Source organism: Mustelus asterias, chromosome 11 (assembly GCF_964213995.1).
Source record: "Mustelus asterias chromosome 11, sMusAst1.hap1.1, whole genome shotgun sequence".
NCBI lineage: Eukaryota > Metazoa > Chordata > Chondrichthyes > Carcharhiniformes > Triakidae > Mustelus > Mustelus asterias.
Genome location: NC_135811.1, coordinates 42,294,395 through 42,315,607, shown reverse-complemented (window position 1 = coordinate 42,315,607; position 21,213 = coordinate 42,294,395). Strand labels below are relative to the sequence as shown.

At 44.3% G+C, this 21,213-nt stretch overlaps 1 protein-coding gene across 1 annotated transcript in view; it reads left to right on the top strand.

Annotated features, from left to right (window-relative positions):
- The window catches only part of cfap46 (cilia and flagella associated protein 46), a 198,419-nt gene extending 177,675 nt beyond the window's left edge, over positions 1-20,744 (top strand). The window contains exons 58-59 of the mRNA XM_078222910.1: positions 19,076-19,341; positions 20,613-20,744. Of these exons, the coding sequence (XP_078079036.1) occupies positions 19,076-19,341; positions 20,613-20,744 (398 nt within the window). The remainder of the gene's footprint in view (positions 1-19,075; positions 19,342-20,612) is intronic.
- Positions 20,745-21,213: the final 469 nt, after the last annotated feature.

The following is a 21,213-nucleotide window of genomic DNA, read 5'->3' as shown; positions in this document are numbered from 1 at the left end:
GTGCCACCATGCAATATCATAACTATTGCTGAAACAAAGGGTAGGAAGAGCAGTTTAATATTAATGGGGATGAAAATGGAGAGTGGTTTGCATATTGTAAAGACTATTACAGGTGGAATGTTACAGGCCACACTATTCAGCGGGCAGTGTTGTAGCGGGCAGCGGAGTGAGCAGGGAGCAGAGTGAGAACTGAAGGGCTTTGGCTCAACAGGCTGAGGAGGAAACGGGCAAGGGAGGGTAGGTTTAAAGAAGAAAAATTTTTTTTTGTTGTTTTTCAACTTTTAAATCTCAGTTCTTTCCCTGTGGAATCTGAGGAAAAGGGGCATTATGAATGTGAAGCCAGTTTGCTGTTCTCAGTGCCGGATGTGGGAGGTCGTGGAGTCTCCTAGCCTCTCAGAAGTACATATCTGCACTGGTTGCATCGAGCTGCAGCTCCTGGGGACCGAGTTAGGGAACTGGAGCTGCAGCTCGAGGACATTTGTCTGGTCAGGGAAAACGAGGAGGTGATAGATAGGAGTTATAGGCAGGTGGTCACACCGGGGCCACAAGAAGCAGGCAAGTGGGTCACAGTCAGGAAAGGGAAAAGTCAGGTGGTAGAGAGTACCCCAGTCGTTGTGCCCCTTAAAAATAAGTACTCTTGTTTGAGTACTGTTGGCGTGGACAGCCCACCTGGTGGAAGCAGCAGTGGTCGTGCCTCCGGCGCGGAGTCCGGCCTTGTAGCACAGAAGGGTAAGGAAAGGAGGAGGAAGGCAGTGAGGGGGTCAGACAGGCGTTTTTGTGGAGGAAGTCGAGAAACGCAGATGGCGGTTTGCCTCCCTGGTGCCGGGATCAGGGATGTTTCTGACCATATCCAAGAAATCCTGAAGTGGGAGGGAGAGGAGCCAGAGGTCGTGGTGCATACTGGTACCACTGACATAGGCAGGAAAGGGGAAGGGGTTATGAAAGGAGAATATAGGAAGTTAGGGATATAGGGAGTTAAGAAGAAGGAACGCAAAGGTAGTAATCTCGGGATTGCTGCCTGTGCCACGGGACAGTGAGGGAAGGAACGGAATAAGGTGGAGGATAAATGCGTGGCTGAGGGATTGGAGCAGGGGTCAGGGATTCAGGTTCCTCGATCATTGGGACCTCTTTAGGGGCAGGTGCGACCTGTACAAAAAGGACGGGTTTCACTTAAATCCCAGGGGGACCAATATCCTGGCGGGAAGGTTTGCTAAGACTACTGGGGAGTTTTTAAACTAGAATGGTTGGGGGATGGGAATCAAAATGAGGTGACTGGGAGAGAGGAGGTTAGCTTAAAAATAAAAGGGGCTTGAGAGGGAGGATACGCAGGTGACGGAGAAGGGGAGCGCTCAGACCGATGTGTTTGTTTTAACGCAAGGAGTGTAGTGAACAAAATGGATGCGCTTAGAGCGTGGATCACTACTTGAAAGTGTGATGTGGTGGCCATTACAGAGACTTGGTTATCTCAGGGACAGGACTGGATACTTCAAGTGCCGAGTTTCAGATGTTTCAGGAGGGACAGGGAAGGAGGCAAAAGAGGTGGGGGAGTGGCACTGTTGATCAGGGATAGTGTTAAGGCTGTAGAAAAGATGGACGCCACAGAGGGATTGTCTGCGGAGTTTCTGTGGGTGGAGGTTCGCAACAGAAGGGGTCAATAACTTTACTGGGTGTTTTCTATAGGCTGCCCAGTAGTAGCAGGGATGCGGAGGAGCAGATTGGGAAGCAGATCCTGGAGAGATGTGATAATGACAGAATGGTCGTGATGGGAGATTTTAATTTCCCAAATGTCAATTGGAATATCCCTAGGGTAAGGGATTTAGATGGGGAGGAGTTTGTTAGGTGTGTTCAGGAGGGCTTCCTCATACAGTATGTGGATAAGCCTACAAGAAGAGAGGCTGTACTTGATTTGGTATTAGGGAATGAACCTGGGCAGGTGTCAGATCTCTCAGTGGGAGAGCATTTTGGGAATAGTGATCATAACTCTATCTCCTTTACATTAGCATTGGAGAGAGATAGGATCAGTCAAGCCAGGAGCAAGGGCAATAATGAGGCTATTAGGCAAGAAATTAGAGGCATAAATTGGGAGGAGGTTTTCTCAGGGAAATGTACAGACGAAATGTGGCAAATTTTCAAGGAAAATTTGTCTGGAGCTCTGCACAGCAACGTTCCAATGAGACAGGGGAGTTATGGTAGGTTACAGGAACCATGGTGCACGAAAGCTGTAACGAATTTAGTCAAGAAGAAAAGAAAAGCCTACAAAAGGTTCAGGGAGCTAGATAATGTTCGAAATCTAGAAGAGTATACGACTAGTAGGAAGGAACTTAAGAGGGAAATTAGAAGAGCAAGAAGGGGTCATGAGAAGGCCTTGGCAGACAGGATAAAGGAAAACCCCAAGGCATTCTACAAGTATGTTAAGAGCAAGAAGATAAAATGTGAAGGAGTAGGACCTATCAAATGTGACAGTGGGAAAGTCTGTATAGAACCGGTAGAAATAGCAGAGGTACTCAATGAATACTTTACTTCAGTATTCACAGTGGAAAAGGATCTTGGTAGTTGCAGTGCAGTCTTGCAGTGGACTGAGAAGATTGAGCATGTGAACATTAGGAAAGAGGATGTGTTGGAGCTTTTGAAAAGCATCAAGTTAGATAAATCGCCAGGACCGGATGGGATGTACCCCAGGTTACTGTGGGAGGTGAGGGAAGAGATTGCTGAGCCTCTGGCGATGATCTTTGCGTCATCAATGGAGACGGGAGAGGTTCTGGAGGATTGGAAGATTGCAGATGTGGTTCCGTTATTCAAGAAAGGGAGAAGAGATAGCCCGGGAAATTCTAGACCAGTGAGTCTAACCTCAGTGGTTGGTAAGTTGATGGAGAAGATCCTGAGAGGCAGGATTTATGAACATCTGGAGAGGAATAGTGTGATCAGAAATAGCCAGCACAGCTTTGTCCAAGGCAGATCATGCCTTACGAGCCTAATTGAATTTTTTGAAGATGTAACTAGACACATAGACGAGGGAAGAGCGGTAGATGTAGTTTATATGGATTTCAGCAAGGCGTTTGATAAGGTGCCCCATGCAAGGCTTATTGAGAAAGTGAAGGGGCATGGGATACAAGGGGACATTGCCTTGTGGATTCAGAACTGGCTTGCCCACAGAAGGCAAAGAGTGGTTGTAGATGGGCCTTTTTCAGCATGGAAGTCGGTCACCAGTGGAGTGCCCCAGGGATCTGTTCTGGGACCCTTGCTCTTTGTGATTTTTATAAATGACCTGGATGAGGAAGTGGAAGGATGGGTTGGCAAGTTTGCTGATGACACAAAGGTTGGTGGTGTTGTGGATAGTGTAGAGGGATGTCAGCAGTTGCAACGAGACATAGATAAGATGCAAGACTGGGCGGAGAAGTGGCAGATGGACTTCAATCTTCTCAGTCCACTGCAAGACTGCACTGCAACTACCAAGATCCTTTTCCACTGTGAATACTGAAGTAAAGTATTCATTGAGTACCTCTGCTATTTCTACCGGTTCTTTACAGACTTTCCCACTGTCACATTTGATAGGTCCTACTCCTTCACATCTTATCTTCTTGCTCTTAACATACTTGTAGAATACCTTGGGGTTTTCCTTTATCCTGTCTGCCAAGGCCTTCTCATGACCCCTTCTTGCTCTTTTAATTTCCCTCTTAAGTTCCTTCCTTCATTTTGGCAGGTCGAATAGGATGAAAGAATATAATATTAAGGGTAAGACGCTTGGCAGTGTGGAAGATCAGAAGGATCTTGGGGTCCGGGTTCATAGGACGCTCAAAGCCGTGTCTCAGGTAGAGGCTGTGGTTAAGAAGGCGTATGGAATACTGGCCTTCATCAATAGAGGAATTGAGTTTAGAAATCGGGAGATAATGCTGCAGCTGTATAGGACCCTGGTCAGACCCCACCTGGAGTACTGTGCCCAGTTCTGGTCACCTCATTACAGAAAGGATGTGGAAGCCATAGAAAGGGTGCAGAGGAGATTTACAAGGATGTTGCCTGGATTAGGTGGCATGCCTTATGAGGATAGGTTGAGAGAGCTAGGTATTTTCTCCTTGGAGAAGCGAAGGATGAGAGGTGACCTGATAGAGATGTATAAGATGTTGAGAGGTATTGATAGAGTGGATTCTCAGAGGCTTTTATCCAGGGCTGAAATGGTTGCCACAAGAGGTCACAGGTTTAGGGTGCTGGGGAGTAGGTATAGAGGAGATGTTAGGGGTAAGTTTTTCACTCAGAGGGTGGTGGGTGCGTGGAATCGGCTGCCAGTAGTGGTGGTGGAGGCGGATTCGATAGGGTCTTTTAAGAGACTTTTGGATAAGTTCATGGAAGTTAGTAAGATAGAGGGTTATAGGTAAGCCTAGTAGGTAGGGACATGTTCGGCGCAACTTGTGGACCGAAGGGCCTGTTTGTTCTGTAGCTTTTCTATGTTACATTGGAAGGGCATCTAGTGAGGCCATATCGAGGAAACAGAGGCAGTCATACTATGAAGTACACTATAGACCCTAAACCAGTCAGAGCGAGATAGAAGAGCAAATATATTGGTAAATTGTTGATAACTACAGAAACTATAAAGCAGTATTACTGGGAACTACTCATTTGGACTACTGTAATATTAGTTGGGAGAAAATCAGTTTGAAAGGTATAGAGGATGCATAATTCTTAAAATACATTGAGAAGAGCTTTCTAAGCCAGTACATAGTGAGCCCAAAAAATAGCTCTGGATGTGGTTTTAAGTAATGAAGCTGGACAAGTGATCAATGAGAGAATATTTTAAAGATGACGATTTTAACACGGTTTGATCTATGGTTAAGGATAAAGATAGACCAAGAGTAACAGTTTTAAATTGGGAAAAGGTCATTTTTTTAAGCTGAGCTGTCATTTGGTAAAACTGAACTCATAAGTGCGTTCAAAGCAATTCGGAGAAGTTTCACTCAACTGATTCCTGGAATGAAGGGATTATTTTATGAGGAAAGATTATACAATTTAGGCTATTATGCATTGGAATTCTGAAGAATGAGGTATGGTTTTATTGAAAGGTGTCAGATCCTGAGGGGATTTTTTTTTTATTCATTCGTGGGACATGGATGTCGCTGGCTGGCCAGCATTTATTGCCCATCCCTAGTTGCCCTTGAGAAGGTGCTGGTGAGCTGCCTTCTTGAATCGCTGCAGTCCATGTTCTGTGTGTTGACCCACAATGCCATTAGGGAGGGAATTCCAGGATTTTGACCGAGCGACTGCGAAGGAACGGCGATATATTTCCAAGTCAGGATGGTGAATGGCTTGGAGGGGAACTTGCAGGTGGTGGTGTTCCGATGTATCTGCTGGCCTTGTCCTTCTAGATGGAAGTGTTCATGAGTTTGGAAGGTGCTGTCTAAGGATCATTGGTGAATTGCTGCATGCATCTTGTAGATAGTACACACTGCTGCAACTGAGCATCGGTGGTGGAGGGATTGAATGTTTGTAGATGTGGTGCCAATCAAGCGAGCTGCTTTGTCCTGGATGGTGTCAAGTTTCTTGAGTGTTGTTGGAGTTGCATCCAGGCAAGTGGGGAGTATTCCATCACACCCCTGACTTGTGCCTTATAGATAGTGGATAGGCTTTGGGGAGTCAGGAGGTGAGTGACTTTCCGCAGTATTCCCAGCCTCTGACCTGCTCTTGTAGCCACCGTGTTTATGTGGTGAGTCCAGTTGAGTTTCTGGTCAATGGTAACCCCGAGGATGTTGACAGTGGGGGATTCAGTGATGTTTACACCATTGAATGTCAAGGGGTAGTTATTAGAGTGCCTCTTATTGGTGATGGTCATTGCCTGGCATTTGTGTGGCGCAAATGTTACTTGCCACTTGTCAGCCCAAGCCTGGATATTGTCCAGATCTTGTTGCATTTGAGCATGGACTGTTTCAATATCTGAGGAGTCACGAATGGTGCTGAACATTATGCAATCCTTGGCAAACAGCCCCACTTCTGACTTTATGACGGAGGGAAGGTCTTTGATGAAGTAGCTGGAGATCAGTAGTGCTGCTGCCGAGCCACTCTTGGTGGTGGACATTGAAATCCCCCACCCAGAGTTCATTTTGCGCCCCTGCCACCCTCAGTGCTTCCTCCAAGTGTTATTCAACATGGAGGAATACTGATTCATCAGCCGAAGGAGGACGGTACGTGGTAACCAGGAAGAGGTTTCCTTGCCCATGTTTAACCTGAAGCCATGAGACTTCATGGGATCCGGAGTCGATGTTAAGGACACCCAGGGCAACTCCCTCCTGACTGTATACCACTGTGCCACCACCTCTGCTGGGTTTGTCCTACCGGTGGGACAGGACACATCCAGGGATGGTAATGATGGTGTCTGGGGTGTTATCTGTAAGGTATGATTCCATGAGAATGACTATGTCAGGCTGTTGCTCGACTAATCTGTGAGACAGCTCTCCCAATTTTGGCACTAGCCCCCAGATGTTAGTAAGGAGGACTTTGCAGTGTCGACAGGGCTGTTTGTTTTGCCGTTGTCTTTTCCGGTGCCTAGGTCGATGCCAGGTGGTCTGTCCGGTTTCATTTCTTTTTTGAGACTTTGTAGCGATTGTTGCAACTGAGTGGCTTGCTTGGCCATTTCAGAGGGCAGTTGAGAGTCAATCACATTGCTATGGCTCTGGGATCACATGTAGGCCAGACCAGGTAAGGAAGATAGATTTCCTTCCCTGAAGGACATTCGTGAACCAGATGGGTTTTTCCGGCAATCGACAATGGTTTCATGGTCATCAGTAGACTCTTAATTCCATATACTTTTTTTAATTGCATTCAAATTCCACCATCTGCCGTGGTGGGATTTGAACCCAGGTCCCCAGAGCATTATCTGGGTTTCTGGATTAATAGTCGAGCGATAATACCACGAGGCCATCGCCTCCCCATAATGAGCTTTTGACATTTGCCCTTTGGGATCCAGGGGGGGTCAACATTTGGAAATTCCATTGTTTTTCTTTGGGGAACTCCCCATTCAACAGGTGGATACTCAGAGGATGTTGCTCCTTATGGGAGACACTAGAAATAGGAGACACAGTTTAAGAATAAAGGGTCTCGCATTTAAGACAGAGATGAGGAGATCTTCTTTCCCCCAAGGCATCACTTGTCTACAGAATTCTCTTCCCTGGAGAGCCGTGGAGGCAGACTCCTTGAATATTTTTCAGGCCGAGTTAGATAAATTCGTGATTGACAAATGAGTCAAAGAATATCGGCTGTAGACAGGAAAGTAGATAACAAGATCAGTCATTATCAAATGACAAAGCAGACTCAAGGGGTTGAATGGCCTACTCCTGTTCCTAATTTGTATGTTTGTATGTATAAATAGCTACTTGAAGGTTAATCAGTGTCAGAGCGGGGGGAAGCATTCAAGGAAGAAATAAAAACCCAGAACAAATGTTTCCCCAATGAAAAACAATGGAATATCCAAATGTAGACTCCCCTAGATACCAAAGAGCAAAAGTCAAAAGCTCATCGCAGCAGAATGTCTGGGAGAATATAGAAAGAGCAGGAGTGAAATTAAGAGGAAACTAAAGAATGGGCATCAAAAGATATTCACAAATATAATCAAGGAAAATTCAAAAATGTTTTACAAATATGTAAGTATCAAGATAATAACCGAAGAAAGAATTGGCCCAATTAGAGACCAAAAAATAACTTGTGTGTGGAGGCAGAAGTGGACATGGGTCTTTATGAATACTTTGTATCTGTTCTCACAAGCGAGATGACAAAGTAGACATCGTAGCTAAATGAGGAGGGATAATCATAATGATAGGGCAAGTATTATGGTGTTTAGCATTGATGAAATTCAGGGAATCCTGAGGCCCAAATGAAATGCAGTCAAGGCTGCTAAGGGAAGCAGGGAAGAAATGTCAGAAGCTCAGATCCCCGTTTCCCTAGCCAATGTGTGATGCTAAAGGACTGACAATGTTGTCCTGTTGTTATGAAACATACCTGAGGCTAATTAGCCTCATTTCAGTGGTGAACAAATTATTGGTTAAAATTTTGAGAGACAGTACAAATTATTATTTAGAATGACATAAATTAATTAAGGACAATCACCATGGATGTTATAATAAGGTCATGTCTGACTAATTTGATTGAATTTTTCAAGGAGGTAATGAGGACCGATTTGGATAATGCATTTGATGCAGTCTGCATGAATTTTAGCAAGTTCCCATACGGCAGACTGGTCAGAGACTTTAAAACTCTACATAAAAGTGATAAGTTTGATCCAAATGGAAATTTGGATCCCAAGCACGGTAGCACAGTGGTTGGCACTACTGGCTCACAGCACCAGGGACCTGGGTTCGATTCCCGGCTTGGGTCACTGTCTGTGTGGAGTTTGCACAATCTCCCCTTGCCTGCATGGTGTTCCTCCCGGTGCTCCGGTTTCCTCCCACAGTCTGAAAGACGTGCTGGTTAGGTGCATTGACCCGAACAGTCGTCGGACTGTGGCGACTAGGGGAATTTCACAGTAACTTCATTGCAGTGTTAATGTAAACCTTACTTGTCACTAATAAACAAACTTTACTTTAAATTGGTCCAGTGATGGGAAGCCAAAGGCTAGTGATCATTGGGTGGTTCTTGTGACTAGAGGGCTGTTTCCAGTGGGGTCCCACGGGGCTCCATACTGGGTCTATTGCTGTCCATGGCATTTGAGCTTAAATACAGGGCTAATGATTAAGAAGTTTGCAGAAGAAAACTGGCTGTGTGGTTGATAGTGAGGAAGAAAACTGTTGACTGCAGGGAGATGTCAGTGGGTTGGTGAGGTGGGCAATGGAATTCAAGTTAGAGAAGTGTGAGGTAATGCATTTGAGCAAGACAAAAAATACACAATAATTGGTTGGAATCTGAGAAGCGTAGAGGAACAGAGAGATCTTGGAATGCTTGTCCAAAGACCCCTTAAGGCAGCTGGACAGGTAGATAAGCTACATGTGACACTTTCCTTTATTAGGCATGTAGCAAAGAGGAAGGTTTTGCTAGAACTGTAGAAAGCACAAGGTAGACCCAAGTATACAATTCTAGTCACTGTGTTGCAGAAGGATACAGAGGAGATTTATGAGAATGTGGCCAGGACTGGAGAATTTTAGCATGAGAAAAGATTGGAATGGCTGATGTTACCTGCTCTGGAACAGAGAACGCTGAGGGGAGAATCAATTAGGGTGAATAAAATTGTAAGAGGACTAGTTAGAGGGGATCGGATGGATTTATTTCCATTAGCAAAAGAGATCAATAATCAGGAACTATGGGGGGTCTGGAACTGACTGCCTGTACAAGTGGTGAAGGCAGAGAGTGGTCATTATATTTAAAAAGAACACTTGGACATGCACTTGATGTGTCATAACCTGCAGGGCTTTGAACAAAAAGCTGGAATTTGGGATTAGGTTGGATAGCTTTTGTTCAACTGGCACAGACACATCTCCTTTAAACTTTCCCCCTTTTACCTTAAACCTATGTCCCCTCGTAATTGACATTTCTACCCTGGGAAAAAGACTGTGACAATCCATATTTCTCATAATTTTGTAAACTTCTATCAGGTCACCCCTCAGCCTCCAATGTTCAAGTGAAAACAAACCAAGTTTGTCCAATCTCTCCTCATAGCTAATATCCTCCAAACCAGGCAACATCCTGGTAAACCTGTTCTGTACCCTCTCCAAAGCCTCCACATCCTCCTGGTAGTGTGGCAACCAGAACTGTACGCACTATTCCAAATATGGCCGAACTAAAATTCTATACAGCTGCAACATAACTTGCCAATTTTTATACTCTATACCCCAACCGATGAGGGCAAGCACGCCATGTGCCCTCTTGACTCCTTATCCACTAGTGTTGCCACTTTTGGGGAACTGTGGACCTCTACGCCCAGATCCCTCAGGGTTCTGCCATTTACTGTTCATTTCCCTCCTGCATTAAACCAGCCAAATTGCTGAAAGAAGAGACCTGCTGTTGAAACTTTTCATCTTGCACTCACTCGCCTACACAAGAATAACAAATTTCAAAGGGAGCAACATTTTATACTGCATGAGAAAGTTTGCTAATTGGTGGTAACTGGGCTCTAATTCTTCAAACCGTTGCAATGGAGAATGCACCAAGGGACACTGTCCTCTGCAAGCAAAAAGAACATGTCCAAGTATTGCATCTTTTTCAATTCCCATGGGAATCCATCGACCAACCAGAGTCGAACTTGCCTTCTTTGAATTTAACAAAAGCTTAACGTATAACTGTACCCTAGTACCTTCTCTGTGGCAACATCTCGACCAATCAGCATCTACTTGCTCACCAATCAATACCCTTTTCTTATAAAGGATAAATTGTTGTTCTCTTTGAAATTTGATATTCTTGTATTTGTCCTGATGAGTGCAAGGTGAAAAACTTCAATGCATGTCCCTTTCTTCAGCAATATTTGTTTCTGCTTGGCATAAATTAAAAGAAAAAGAAAGGTTTGCACGTAAGTTGTGACTTTCACAACTGCAGGATGTCTCAAAGCAATTTACAACTGATGAAGCACATTTGTTGAAGCCAGTAACTATTATAATGTAGGAACTTCAGTGCAACACACCATGTGGAATTTGGGAGTCTATCTGTTTGATGCCTTGGAAAAATGTAATGCAATTTTAGAAAAAATATAATTTAACATGTAGATAAACCTTAACACAAAATAGGTCTGGCTTCAACAGTAAAACTAAACTGTTTTCAATATATTAATAGCTACAGGGCATTTCTATGGATTTACACTCAAATGATCATCTGGAATATTGCACAAGATTAAATATTTTGAAAAGCTAACTCAATTAGTACATGTAAAAGTTTATTCTAACGCCCTATTTAGTATGGCGTGTATAAGAGATAGCAACAGCAAAGTGGTATTTACTGATATCTGAAAAAAATGTATCAAAGCAAGTACATTACAACATGTTATTATGTGACACTTTTTCCTACTTTGTTGGTGATTACAATAAGAACAAGTGAATCAATTGTAGCACGTTGTACCAATTACTATCTTTGATTACTGGTTCATGTAAACAGTTTGAAGGTTAATAATTTAGTGCAAGTACATTTATCAAGTTAGAGAGTAGATCTGGGTGAACAGTATCAACATGGAGTGAAAGTGGCTAACCACAACAACTGATGTTAAAAATCTTTGAGCCACAGTCCTAGCGATTACATTGATGCCATATGGGCGGCATAGTGGTTAGCACTGCTGCCTCACAGTACCAGGGATCCGAGTTCGATTCCCGGCTTGGGACACTGTCTGTGCGGAGTCTGTACATTCTCCTCGTATCTGCATGGGTTTCCTCCAGGTGCTCCAGTTTCCGCCCACAGTCTGAAAGATGTCCTGGTTAGGTGCATTGGCCATACTAAATTTTCCCTCAGTGTACCCGAACAGGCACCGGAGTAATTTCATTGCAGTGCTAATGTAAGCATATTTGTGACACTAATAAAATAATCTTTATTGATGGGAGTCTGTTGGAGCAGCAAATCAAATTCAGAAACATGATTTGTTCGTCTGTTTTATTGTCGACAGTAATAGAGCTGCAACTTTAATGTAGTGTTCAGTATCCCATGGTAATTCATAATGTTACGATACACCAGTTTCAATTACTGTTGATCATTTGAGTTGATACATGCAGTATCTAGGTATTGGATTATCTATTTTTCACATGTTTATTAGGAGTCAGTGCAAATGCATTACAATTCAGTTTTAATAATGTACTTGGTTCTATCTTATAAAAGATCTTTGTTTCTTTTCAAATCCGCAGTGCAAGATGGCTCTTTACCTCAGCAAGTTCAGACAAGCAATCATCCAGAAGAAGTTAACACTCAGCAAACTGCTTTTAACTTCATCCTTTACGGACTACCAAATCTAATTATCACTTAGTCTATTATAGACAAAATATTAAATCTTTCATTACACAACTTTGCTGCACAAAATCTCTAGCCCTTTGTAGTGTAAATTGCTAGAAAGCAGTGTACAGGTGAATTATAGTGCACTGTAACTCCTCTGTTCCGGACTGCTTGGGACCAAGTCATTTCAAGATTTTGGAATTTTTTGAATTGTAGAGTGATGTTAGAATGCCTAACTACAACCGACTGGACACACAGTGGATATAAACCTTTATCTGAAATATAAAACAATGATAAAACATCAATATAAAACATCATAAAGCAATAATAAAATGTGTTTTACTTAACCAAGCACTGTAACTTCCATGTTTCTGCTCGCAAGGTACTGTACTAAATTGATGCTGGTGACATTGACGTAACAGGTGATTCCATACTCTATTTCACCAATAGTCGTCTGGTGGTTTTGGTGGGGGAAGGGGAGTGGGTGGTGTTGGTGGTTGGGCAGGGGGGAGGGGAGCGGGGGGCGGGGGACTGGGGTGGTGGTGGGGGGGAGGTGAAGAAGAAAGTGGGTGATCAGCAGGAGCAGTTAATTCCGGGTCCTTTGTTTTGTCCAGGATGGGATTGGACTGGGTGATGTTGACCATGTTATGTGCACAGGATTTTCCAAGTTCATCAAACATTTGCTGCAACATCATTTACTTCATGTATTTTGACTGTTCCTTTAATAGAACATAGAACAGTACAGCACAGAACAGGCCCTTCGGCCCATGATGTTGTGCCGAGCTTTGTCTGAAACCAAGATCAAGCTATTTCCTCCCTATCATCCCGAAGTACTCCATGTGCCTATCCAATAGCTTCTTAAATGTTCCTAAAGTTTCTGACTCCACTATCCCTGCAGGCAGTCCATTCCACAGCCCAACCACTCTCTGAGTAAAAAACCTACCTCGGACATCCTTCCTATATCTCCCACCATGAACCCTATAGTTACGCCCCCTAGTTACCGCTCCATTCACCCGAGGAAATAGTCTTTGAACGTTCACTCTATCTATCCCCATCATCATCTTATAAACCTCTATCAAGTCTCCTCTCAACCTTCTCCGCTCCAAAGAGAAAAGCCCAAGTTCCCTCAACCTTTCCTCATAAGACCTACCCTCCAAACCAGGCAGCATCCTGGTAAATCTCCTCTGCACTCTTTCCAGTGTCTCCACATCCTTCTTGTAGTGAGGTGACCAGAACTGCACACAATATTCCAAATGCGGTCTCACCAAGGTCCTGTACAGTTGCAGCATAACCCCACGGCTCTTAAACTCAAACCCCCTGTTAATGAACGCCAACACACTACAGGCCTTCTTCACGGCTCTATCCACTTGAGTGGCAACCTTCAGAGATCTGTGGATATGAACCCCAAGATCTCTCTGTTCCTCCACATTCTTCAGAACCCTACCTTTGACCCTGTAATCCACATTTAAATTTGTCCTACCAAAATGAATCACCTCGCATTTGTCAGGGTTAAACTCCATTTGCCATTTTTCAGCCCAGCTCTGCATCCTATCTATATCTCTTTGCAGCCTACAACAGCCCTCCACCTCATCCACTACTCCACCAATCTTGGTGTCATCAGCAAATTTACTGATCCACCCTTCAGCCCCCTCCTCCAAGTCATTTATAAAAATGACAAATAGCAGAGGACCAAGCATTGATCCCTGTGGCACTCCGCTGGTAACCTGTTTCCAGTCCGAAAATTTTCCATCCATCACCACCCTCTGTCTTCTGTTAGATACAACGCCGGCATCTCCACATTCTGTTAGATAGCCAGTCACCTATCCAATCGGCCAAACTTCCCTCTATCCCACACATCCTTACTTTCTTCATAAGCCAACCGTGGGGGATTTTATCAAACGCCTTACTAAAATCCTGCACTACCTTCATCTACACACTTAGTTACCTCCTCAAAAAATTCTATCAAATTTGTGAGGCAAGACTTGCCCTTCACAAATCCGTGCTGACTAACCCGGATTAAGCTGCATCTTTCTAAATGGTCGTAAATCCTATCCCTAAGGACCTTTTCCATCAACTTACCGACCACCGAAGTAAGACTAACCGGCCTATAATTACCAGGGTCATTTCTATTCCCTTTCTTAAAAAGAGGAACCACATTCGCCACTCTCCAGTCCTCTGGCACCACCCCCATGGACAGTGAGGACGCAAAGATCAATGCCAAAGGCTCTGCTATCTCATCCCTTGCCTCCCAAAGAATCCTAGGATATATTTCATCAGGCCCAGGGGACTTATCAACTTTCAGTTTATTCAAAATTGCTGGTACATCTTCCCTCCGAACATCTATTTCCTCCAGCCTATCAGCCTGTGACACCCTCTCTTCCTCAAAACCATGGCCCCTCTCCTTGGTGAACACCGAAGAAAAGTATTCATTCATCACCTCTCCTATCTCTTCTGACTCCATGCTCAAATTCCCACTGCCGTCCATGACCGGCCCCAGCCTCACCCTGGTCATTCTTTTATTCCTCACATAAGAGTAAAAAGCCTTGGGGTTTTCCTTGATCCGACCCGCCAAGGACTTCTTTATTTGTTTCTCTTTGGTCCTCTGCACATGCATTAAAGCTAGCTGGCTTGAAAGACATTGTTGCTTTAAAAATCGAATGAAACAGGAAGCCAGATTATTCCCTCCTCCATGTTAATCTTCTCCTCAGGAATATTGGGCAGGAATTTTCGCACCCCCACTCCCCTCCTTGGTGGCGTATTTTCCGGCATGGAGGCAGCCCGCTATTGGCTGGCAGTGGGATCTTCCTGTCCCACCAATGTCTACAGGGTTTTGTGTGCCTTGCACCCTTCACCACCAGAGAATCAATCATAGAGGGTCTCTATAAGCAGGACCAGAAGATCCTGCCGGTGGGAAGGGTTGGAAAATTTTAGCCATTCTTCTTCACTGTTATAACTATGCACACAGTTAGGATGTAAAACTATCTCAATTATCTCAGAAACTGTAATTTGTGGCACAACTGGAGCATCATCATCACAATTTAGCCACGTCACAATGTCTTCCTTGTCTAAGTCAGCACAGTGGCACAGTGGATAGCACTGCTGCTTCACAGCGCCGGGGACCCGGGTTCGATTCCCGTCTTGGGTCACTGTAAATATGGAGTTTGTACATTCTCCCTGTGTCTCCGTGGGTTTCCTCTGGGTGCTCCGGTTTCCTCCAACAGTCCAAAGATGTGCAGGTTGGGTGAATTGGCCATGCTAAATTGCCCCTTAGTGTCAGGGGACTAGCTAGCGTAAATGCATGGAGTTATGGGGATAGGGCCTGGGTGGGGTTGCAGTCGGTGCAGACTCAATGGGCCAAATGGCCTCCTTCTGCACTGTAGGATTCTGTGATTCTATGATAAGTCAATGCTTGCATCACTTTGCTTTCACTTGTCAGAATGCAAGAGAGCAGCTGCCTTCACCTTGTCTTCACTTACATTAAAGCCCTCAAAGGATTACCCAGTGGCCTTATCAGTACATAGTTGCAGAACACAACATATGCCACACATTTTACAAAGTTCTCATAGTGACACTGCCCTAAACACCAAATACCCGTCTTTGATACTGAAACCCTTTCTTAATGCATCAACACCACCAATGCCACAACTTGTCACAAGATGACACAAAAAATATTTTGATAGTGGCTTTTCATTGATCTAGTAACTCCCCAGTCCATTGATTGATTTTAGAAGTGTAATTGGGAGTTAGGTGGGACGTAAATATGTCAGGGAAACATTGTCAGCATCTGATTGTTCCACGGGGGCGGTGGGCTGAACATTTGTCCATCAGCAGCACAATTTTGCAGTCTGCGGAAAACCCAACCTTACAACAGTGTGCACAAGCCTTGGGGACAAAATGACAATGGAACCAGTTGCTCATGATCTCCTGGGTGAATCATGCACTTTGTTGGCCTTGTCAAATACCTGGCATAATTTTCACCCATTTAAAAGCATGGGGCTTAGCACTTCTACCAATAACCAAGAGTTTACCTTTATGGTCCCAGCAGCATTTGTGCACATGAACATGCATGCACCATCATCTCCTCTGGACCAGCAAGTGTGTGTTTTGGCAAACACCTCCAGAAAACTCCTGTCTCGTTCACCTTATATATCAATTCAAGGCTAAGTTCTTCATCCTTTGTTAACTTCTCAATTCAGTTACATAACATTTGGTAGCCTCTCTTTCAGCGTAGGATTATTTTGAAGCAGCCTTTAAGTGGTGAATCCCATGCCTGTGTTTAAACTTTTGCAACCAAACTTGAGAGTACTTCTGCACAGAGCTAATTCCCAAATCAGTCGAAGTGTTTGGCCTTTTAACATTGTCCCTGTTATAAGCACCCTTCAGTATGAGGTTGTTGCAACCTTTCATACAGCATATTATCATGGTCTGTTTGCCTAGCACTGTGTAGTGTTCTAATTCCTTTAACTGTGTCACTTCCTGCATAGATTTTAATTAATTTTACACACTGCTTCTTGATGTTTTAAACTTTTGAGACATACATTTCACACAAATTTTTCAACGAAGCATTCTTAACTAGTTTCTTTATGAGTTCCATCATTTGCAATATTGTAAGCATGACATGCTTACATTTTGAGGTTTTTCTTAGATCCATGCTGAGCGCTTTTAATAAAAAAACAGACTATAGCGTGAGAATGCTTGTGTTTGCTTAAAAAGCCCCACTACAACTGGACTAATAATAGAAAATAACAGGTGATGGGGAAGTAATGTGGGAAAATGCAGGGTGAGGTTTGTAGTATAAGGGTCTGGCCTATATAGGGTTAACATGAGACTGAGTACTGTATACAGAGTGACTTAAGAGAGCAATGACCCACACATAGTCAGTGTGGTGTTCTTTTTTATTCATTAGCGAGACATGGGCATCGCTGGCTGGGCCAGCATTTATTGTCCATCCCTAGCTGCCCTTGGAGGGTAGTTGAGAGTCGACCACATTGCTGTGGCACTGGAGTCACATGTCGGCCAGACCAGGTAAGGATGGCAGATTTCCTTCCCTAAAGGACATCAGTGAACCAGATGGATTTTTCATGGTTTCATGGTCATCAGCAGATTCTTAATTCCAGATATGTTTTATTGAATTCAAATTCCACCAGCTGCCATGGTGAGATTCAAACCCGGGTCCCCAGAACATTAGTTGAGTTTCTGGATTAGTACTTAGTGACAATACCACTAGGCTGTTGCTTTCCCATTGGACAGAGCAGCAAGCATGGACAGCTCCTAGCTTGTACCCTTTACTATATACTTGTATCTAGTTCTAAGAGTGAATAAAGACTTCTCGTTGACCTGCTAAAGATTACAAAGACTTCATCAGACCTACTAAGATGTAACCACCACCCAACAACAAGGTGGCAGCTTGTGGAAAATAACACAAAACTTGGCTAAAATGCAGAGACAAGCTGAAACGCCGGAAGAGTGAGAAAAATTCAGCGAAGCATTCTGACCTAAACTGAATCTCCAGAAGCAGAGGTGCAAAGGAAAAAAGACCAGGAAAAAGCCCCCCAAAAAGTCTGAAGGCAGAGTTCCTTTATGTACTGTGGCACAAGAGAAGATTCTATTGAATCTCTTTTGGAAGTCCAGCTTTGAAGCGCAGAGTTGGCAGAACTTGTAAGGGCAAGCTAAATCTGTTAAAGTTCCAAGCTTCACCAAGTCCAGAGGAATCTTCAATTCAGTGTCAGAAATGCAGTTTGGAAAAAGCCTGTCACTGAAAAAACAATCCCCGAGTCAGAGCCTGAACACATTGGCCAGAAAAAACAGAGAAAGAATTAAATATTTTGGGAATACTGTGACCGTTCAGCTCGGTAAAAAGAAAGCAGAAACTCTAATTGGTCAGAATTGTAAATCAAAATAACTCACCGAACAAGAGAAGCCTGCAGGCAGCCGAGCTAGGTATCCATTGTTAAAAATTCGCTTTCAAATTGAGCGCCATTGCCATTATTTTGGACCCTGCCAAAATCGTCAAGCGCGGCAAATCCCTTTGTTTCTGAGTAAAGAACAACGCTGTCTTGAAATTTAGACAGCTCCTCAAGCAGAACATAGACTTTTATAATTTGAACATGAATCAGAATTCCACACTTCCAAGTTAACTCAGACCAATCCTTGACCCAGATCAATCACAAAATTGGGAACTTTGGAGATAAAAGGCCGGATTCTTCGACCTCACCCGCAGCCGGGATTCTCCAGTCCTGTTGCAGTGAATGGAGTTTTGGCTGAACACTAAATATGGGCGGCACGGTGGCACAGTGGTCAGCACTGCTGCCTCACAGTGCCTGGGTTCAATTCCAGCCTCGGGTCACTGTCTGTGTGGAGCTTGTGTTTCTCCTTGTCTCTGCGTGGGTTTCCTCCGTGTGCTCCGGTTTCCTCCCACAGTCCAAAGATGTGCGGGTTATGTTGATTGGCCATGCCAAATTGCCCCTTGGTGTCAGGGGGATTAGCAGGGTAAATATGTGGGGTTACAGGGATAGGGTCTGGGTGGGATTGTTGTCGGTGCAGGCTCGATGGGCCGAATGGCCTCCTTCTGCACTGTAGGGATTCTATGACATTCTCTGTTCTCACTGTCAGTAGCAACGTGGCATGAACGGTCAGAGAGTCTAGCCCAAAGATTCTTAAGATACAGCATCACTTCAGGTTTAAATAAAAAGTCAGAAGAAGAGCAGGTGAACACTGAGATCATTTGAGAATTATTTTATTCTAAGAAGCAATAAAAATACTCTAAAGAGCTAAATTCAACATGGGAGTCCAAAAGCCAGAGAACCCATTGATCACACATCAATAATCTGAACAAGGTAGCAGAAGGTTGCGAGTGCAGTAATTTTAAATCAGAACATGGAAGAGAATAGTGGCAGGAGTAGCAGATGGTACAGTTTTGGCCTCCTCCAAGCAAAGGAAGTCAAAGCCCTGGAAAAGGCAATCCATATAGTTAGGCAATCAAATCTCCATGAGCAGCACGGGACCATTTTAAAAAGAGAGAACAAATTGTGGTGCAGAGGCCAACCCACAGTCCAGCTGGATAAGCAACAAAGACACAAGGACACTCTAAGTCAGGGAAAGCAATACCTGAACAGGCCAGCATAGCAACCATGCTGATGCTGTGAAGCCAAGTGCCCCCACAGGTGAGATCTGCAAGTTCAGCCCAATGCTGCCAATGTGACAGGATTGGACACTATTGCAATCTGTGCAAGGCAAAACTCTGAAAAGCTGATCCACAACGCCAAGACTGCAAAACCAAAAGGCACACAGCTAAGCTTCTCAGTTGAGGTTGAAGACCTTGGTTTCTCATTCCGTGGCATTACCATCACTGAATGTCGCACTATAAACATCTTGGATGCTACCATTGACCTTAAACTGAACAGAACTAACCATCTAAATAATACACCTCCTTATTCCCAAGTCTGTCCACCAATTATCTACAAGGCACAAGTCAGGAGTATGATGGAATACTTTCCATTTGCCTGGATGAGTGCAGCTCCAATGACCCTGAAGAAACTTGACACCATCCAGGACAAAGAAGTCCACTTAATTGGCCCAATCCACAAACATTCACTCCCTCCAACAATGATGCACAATGGCATAGTGTACAAATGCACTGCAGGAACTCATCAAGCCTCCTTAGACAGCACCTTCCAAACCCACAACCGCTACCATGTAGAAGGATAAGGGCAACTGATATAGAGGAACACCACCACCCAAAAGTTCCCCGCCAAGCAACTCAAAATCCTGACTTACAAATATATTGTCGTTACTTCACTGTCAAAGTCCTGGAACTCCCTCCCAAACAGCACTGTGAGTGTACCTACACCACATGAACTACAGGCAGCTCACTACCACTTTCTCAAGGGCAATAGGGATGGGCAATAACTGGTAGCCTAACCACCAATGCCCACATAGAATCCATAGAATCCCTACAGTACAGTAGGAGGCCATTTGGCCCATCGAGCCTGCACTGACAACAATCTCACCCAGGCCCTATATTCATAACCCCACATATTTACCCTGCTAGTACCCCTGATGCTCGGGGCAATTTAGCATTGCCAATCCACCTAAACCGCACATCTTTAGAGTGTGGGAGGAAACCAGAGCACCCAGAGGAAACTCATGGAGACACAGGCAGAATGTGCAAACTCCATACAGTCACCTGAGGCCGGAATTGAACCTGGGTCCCTGCCACTGTGAGGCACCAGTGCTCGGCACTGTGAGGCAGCAGAGCTAATCACTGTGCCACCCATGCTGCCTAAATGAATATAAACATCATTTGAATTAATACAAAAAAAAGGAACACACTCATTTGTGTCAATGGTCATTTAACAATTTTTTAGATTAGATACAGGAGCCAGTGTAACAGTCCTGTCAGACAAAGAACCATGGTTAAGAGACCTGTGGCTTCAAACAATGGACACGTCACTTTATGGACCCAGTGGAAGCTAGCTTCCAGTTAATTGTCCAATCCTGGAAGCACTAAAGTATGGAGGCAAACAAACCTTTGAACTGCCATCCATAACCAACCTCTCTCTCTCCTGAGCAGGGATGCCTGTGAAGCCTGAGATATTCGTGAAACAGCAGAAGATGTCAAGACAACCACCGTCATTAATCAAGCAGCTGCAGGTTTCCAAATACATAAAAAACTGGTCTGACTGAGACTTCAGTGCTGAACGTCTCACTTTGCAGAGCAGGGTTGTCCTTTCTTGTTACAGATACCGGAAAGCCTTCAAAGGTCAAACCAGTCAGCAATCCAGGAGGTAAGCACAATGTCCCCAATGGAGGATGTGAAAGAGAGCGACCAGCAGTCCAGTGAGCCTCAATCTCCAGCTCTGCTGATGGTATAGCAGAACAACACTCCAGTCAGTGAGCGTATACTGCAAATCCCAGCCAACATGCCATGGCCTAAAGGCTTCTACAATGAGATAGCGGCTTCCCATTGCTGACAGTGAAACACAAGACAGGATACCACTAAACCTCATTCTCATCATGGGACTGCTCTCCCTCAGCCACAGAGATGACTCACACACTGATGCAAAAGTGGAAACGTCAACAAGGTGCCAAGCACAATGTTTGTCCACCCCATGAGAAATGAGTTAAAGTAGCAACCTCCTCTGACCACAACTGTCAAATCAAGCAAGTGCAGTTCAACATGAGGGAAGGGAAGAAAAGGATGAAAGGGTACCCAGGTGCCAGCTCAACCTCCAAACCAACAGGAAGAACCTGAAACAACAGAGCCAACCATTCCTCTGATAGGAGTGCGGTTGAGAAATGGAAGGATTATAAGACCTACAGACTGACCAAACCTTTGAATTT